A 5,362-nucleotide genomic window follows, 5' to 3' on the forward strand; every position below is an offset into this window, starting at 1 on the left:
GTCAGCGGCACGGGGACGCTGTCGCAGAGCTACCAGTACGAGGTGTGCCTGACTGGAGGTACCGGGACCGGCGAGTTCAAATTCCTGAAGCCAGTTGTACCCAACTTTCAGAGCCATTTTCCCAGGCCAGAAATGAACCCCCAATTTTAGGGAAGACTTTAGTTTCAGTATTCAGTGACAATAGTTGATTTTAATATTCCAAATAGTTTAAATTGATGATGGTTAAAGGTTTTTCTGGCAACTTACCATGAACCTTTAAAACACTGATTTCCAAAATTTGTTTTTAAAAATGCTATCTTTTTCTTATTACTGTAACAAGATTAATGGTCCTAAATGTTGCCTGAAAACAATGATGAAGTCAATAGCTGTACAAACCCTTGTTCTGGCATAGCTTAGATCTATATGAAGAAAAAACAATGGTAAATTATTATCAGTTGTATTCGCTTAATTTTTTCTGCATAGTTTTTAACAAGTAAGTATTAAGAGCACTACCGTACTAACACATTGAGCCATGACTAATATGAAAGGAGAGAGAACTGGTACAGTGAGAATCTGGTTCTTGCTTTATTCTGCTGTCATAGCACTTTGATCATATTTTCTCTTAAAATGTTATACTAATTGTGTTTCATTAATATACCAATGTTAGTTTTAATATAATTGTTTTAATTGCTTTTCATTTAGTTTCACTGGTGTTAAAAGGGGAGAAAAAGCTACACTGTTTATCCAGTGAGATGAAAGGGCATAGCAGGAAACTGGCTTTTCCCACTTGAGAAACACTGATCATCCATGACAGAGTATGCAGTAGCCGCTTAAACTCCATTCATCTTTTCTTCTTTAGTAACAGATCCCCAAATTTCATTTAGAACATTAATGTACTTAGTTAAAAGAAAACATTTTCCCAACCTTCTTGGCAGCTATAATAAAGCATTTGACTAGGTTACTGTCAAAGAAATGTAAATGAGAATGTTCTAAGAGAATTTCAGAAAGGCCTTTAAAAGCAAGGTGATTCATCTAGGAAGTGACGGGGGCGGGCGGGGTGGGGGTCCCTTTTGTCTTTCTCTGCCTCTGCTGCTTGAAATGTGTGAGTAACATTTGGAATGTAATGTCATATTGAGCCATAAAGCAAAACTAAAGATGGAAACAATGGTTCAAGACAGTCAGTGTAGCATAAACTCTAAAGATATGAGGATCCCTGATAATCAGAGTCATGTCATCCCTGAATTGCCTACTTCTGAGCTTTTTTTACTTGGGAAATAAAGGGATTTCTGTCTCATTTAAGCCTCTATTTTCGTTTTGTGCTACCTCCAGTAGAATCCAATCCTAATGCTCTCACAGTAAGATAGTGTGTTGAAATATTATATAATACAGTAGAATCCACAACTCTTAAGTGTAAGAGAATTTGATGTAACTGATCTTTGTCATTTTTTCTTGATCACTAATTTAGAGTGAGGAGTGCTTTATGTTCATTATCTTTATAATCCTCTGCCAAACCCTAAGGAAGTTGACATATTATCTCCTCTTTTACTTGCACACAATTTGGAAGTAATAAATGAAAAAAATGTGAAATATATTCTAAGTCTACTTGAATTGAGTACCCCAGTTCTTAACCCAGATGCTATCCTGGCAAGCACTAACTGGTAGCACTGTCTTCGAAACTGAGAAAGTGAAATTCTTTTTCATGAACTAAACTCACATGTAGAAATGTAACTTTTAGTCTATTCCTTGATTTTGGTTCTGTACTCACAGTGCTCTGAACCAATGAACCCAAAGTTCTTATAGCAGCATTGACCTAAGTAAGCTGGATCAGATACCACAGTTGACCTTCATCATGATCCAATCAGTCTGATTATATTCCTGTACCTTCTCAACATATCACATTCATTACTGCAGAAATGAATGCTCTGAATAGAGAGTAGAATTAACCCTATGGTTGTATTTTTGTACTATTTCTTCAGTCTTTTTCTGTCAATCCTAACATACATACTCTTTTTTTGAAAGTTTATTATACACAATTTGTAAGTTCCTTACTCAGATTAAAATACTATATTCACATTAGCTGACTATTTGTTTAGAAGCAGTAGCTATTCTAGTATTACTTCTGAATGAAATAATTTCAGAAAAGTATGAGCAATTATGTGGCAGAATTTTTATCACTAAACAATTTAGAGATTCTGGAATGTTAATAGAGCCAATAGGCTCTAGTAATTTTCTGTTAAAATTAACCATATGGCTTTGACGACATCTCTTTAAAAAATTATACTGAAAAAAGATTTAGAGGGTCATAAATGACTATTTTGAAAAAATGGATCACAAGAGCTGAATCAGACATTCTTCAGCATTTGCTCTGATAATGCTATTCTTGTAGAGTGATGAATTTTTGCTGACTTGGATGCTGGGTGCATGAAAATTCATGTTTATGTGTATTAGTTTTGTATTGCTACTATTAAAAATTACCACAAACATAGTTGCTCCAAACAATAAAAATGTACTACTCTATAGTTCTGTAGGTGTGATGTCTGACATGAGTCTGACTGGGCTAAATTCAGGATGTTAGCAGGGATGCATCTTTCTGGTGGCTCTAGAGGAGAATTAATTTCTTGGTCTTTTCCAGCTTTTAGATGCTGCCTATATTACTTGACTCATGGTCTCTCGCATCTACATTCAAAGCCAGCAACACTCTGTCCCTTACTCCAGTTCTTCTATAATCATATCTCCCTTGATCATAGCCAGGAAATGTTCTATCTGTAGATAATCCAGATAATCCAAGATAACCTCTCCTTCACAGGGTCCTCAATTTAATTACATCTATGAATTCTCTTTTGACATGTAAGGTAACATTATTACAGATTTTGGGAATTAGGGCATGGATATCTTTGGGTAGGTGGCCATTATTCTGCTTACTGTTGGCTGCTTGAAAGAAAATTATCCAGTCTGGCAGTACCACCTATGGCCAAAGAAAGGCATACAAAGACCTTTGTGACAGGAGTTTAGACATTATTGATTAGATCCTTTTACCTTAGACAAAGTATTAGACAAACTTCTAAAGATAGTTAAAACACTGAGTTTATAAATATATTATGAATCTTTACCAAAATTCAATTTTAATTATAAAACTGGAAAATCTGAACTAAAGGGTATGGGTTTGAGGTAGAAAATGTTCTAAAATTGACTGTGGTTGTGGATGTGAATATACTAAAAGCCACTGAATTATACATTCTGAATGTATAATTTTATGGTATGTGAATTACATCTCATTAAAGCTGTTTTTAAAAAGGAATAAAACAAATCATTCTCTCTCATGATTTTTTTTTAATCCAAAAACATGGCAGGCCTAATAACTATTAGACTCCCTTTTGGGGAAGTTTTGGAACATGAAACTTTTGGAAACCCATGAAACATACAAGTTTTGAAAACTCACTGTCCTCAGATTTTGGTGCTGGAATGAAGAAGTAATATTCTTTAATAAGGCATTGGTAAAATACTCTCTTTAGAAACATAATTAATTGCAATTTTGCAATGTCTACTCATAATTCTATAATATTTACCATGAAAATGATGTACTAAAGTGTATATTCTTTTTAGCTTAAATGGTAATTATTTTATTTAATCATTAACTCTGAACATTAACATAAATGAAGGTTTGCTCTTTGTACTTCTGTGCAACAACACAGCTCTTCCTGAACTCATAAAAGCCATATGGAAATAGAACTTAGTGTTTTAAATTAAAGAACACAGTTGACAACCTATTTGGTACATTTAGGAGAACTGTGCAGTGTTAAACCAGTAAAGATGAGACAGAACGCATGGTGGCGCTGCAGGTTAAGGCGATAAAAAAGAGACTCGCCTTAAAAACAGTAGCTCCAGTATCCAGCTAGTTTCACACTGCCTGGAAACTGCCTGAAGAATAGCTTTCTCAGCCAGAGCGAAAGTGAGTGTGAAACCTCTCTAAAACTATATTTCGTGACAAAGCTCTGACCTGCTAGGGCTACCAGGATCTTGGGCATAGATGAAGCTCCTGTGAACCCAGTTGTCAGGAAACAGCAATGGAGACTGGACCGATGCACAATCGCAGACAAAGGCAAGTCCTAGTTTTCTTTGTTTGCCTGAGCATGTCTTGGGGGAGTGCTGATTTGGGGCCCTATTCAGTAGTAGAAGAAACAGAGAAAGGGTCCTTTGTGGCAAATTTAGCAAAAGACCTGGAGTTGGGGTTGGCAGAGATGGCTACTCGAGCGGTCCGGATCATTTCCCAGGGGAACAAAGAGCATTTGCAGCTCAAGGTTCAGACGGGGGATTTGCTCCTAAATGAGAAGCTAGATCGAGAGGAGCTATGCGGTCCAACTGAGCCTTGCATACTACATTTCCAAGTATTAATGGAAAAACCTTTAGAGATATTCCAGGCAGAACTGAGGGTGAAGGACATCAATGATCATTCCCCCGTGTTCAATGAAAGAGAAATTATTCTAAAAATACCGGAAAACAGTCCTACAGGAACTGCATTCCCTCTGAGTAATGCTCTAGACTTGGATGTAGGCAGCAACAATATTCAGAACTATACAATCACCCCCAACTTCCATTTCCGGGTTATAACCCACAATCGCAGCGATGGCAGAAAATACCCTGAGCTGGTGTTGGACAAAGAGCTGGATCGGGAGGAGGAGCCCGAAATCTCATTAACGCTGACAGCGCTGGATGGCGGCTCTCCACCAAGGTATGGGACAGCCCAGGTTCGCATTGAAGTGGTGGACATCAACGATAACGCCCCTCAGTTTCAGCAGTTGCTCTACAAGGTGCATATTCCTGAAAACAGCCCCGTCGGCTCCCTGGTTGTCACTGTTTCTGCCAGCGATGTAGACAGTGGACTCAATGGGAAAATATCATACACATTCTTTCAGCCTTCTGAAGATATTAGTAAAACTTTGGAGGTAAATCCAAACACAGGCGAAATTCGACTGAGAAAACAAATAGATTTTGAAACAGTTCTCTCTTATGAAGTGGACGTCAAGGCCACTGATGGGGGCGGCCTCTCAGGAAAATGCACTCTTCTCCTGCAAGTAGTGGACGTGAATGACAATCCTCCGGAAGTGACAGTATCTGCACTTAACAGCCCCATCCCAGAGAACTCCCCTGAAATTGTAGTTGCTGTTTTCAGTGTTTCAGATCCTGACTCTGGGGACAATGGGAAAACAACTTCCTCCATACAAGATGACCTTCCTTTTCTTCTAAAACCTTCAGTAAAGAACTTCTACACCTTAGTAACGGAGAGAACACTGGACAGAGAGGAAAGAGCAGAGTACAACATCACCATCACGGTCACTGACATGGGAACCCCCAGACTGAAAACCGAGCACAACATAACCGTGCT

At 37.9% G+C, this 5,362-nt stretch overlaps 1 protein-coding gene across 1 annotated transcript; it reads left to right on the forward strand.

The window, feature by feature from the left end:
• Nucleotides 1-6: 6 nt before the first annotated feature.
• Nucleotides 7-5,357, forward strand: LOC120859692 (protocadherin beta-16-like; the record flags this gene model as incomplete). The annotated part of the gene is made up of 1 exon (XM_040235698.1): nt 7-5,357. A coding segment is annotated over exon 1 (1,314 nt), but the record flags the coding sequence as incomplete, so codon positions are not given.
• Nucleotides 5,358-5,362: the final 5 nt, after the last annotated feature.

The sequence above is a fragment of the Oryx dammah genome, unplaced genomic scaffold (assembly GCF_014754425.2).
Source record: "Oryx dammah isolate SB20612 unplaced genomic scaffold, SCBI_Odam_1.1 HiC_scaffold_2393, whole genome shotgun sequence".
Lineage (NCBI taxonomy): Eukaryota > Metazoa > Chordata > Mammalia > Artiodactyla > Bovidae > Oryx > Oryx dammah.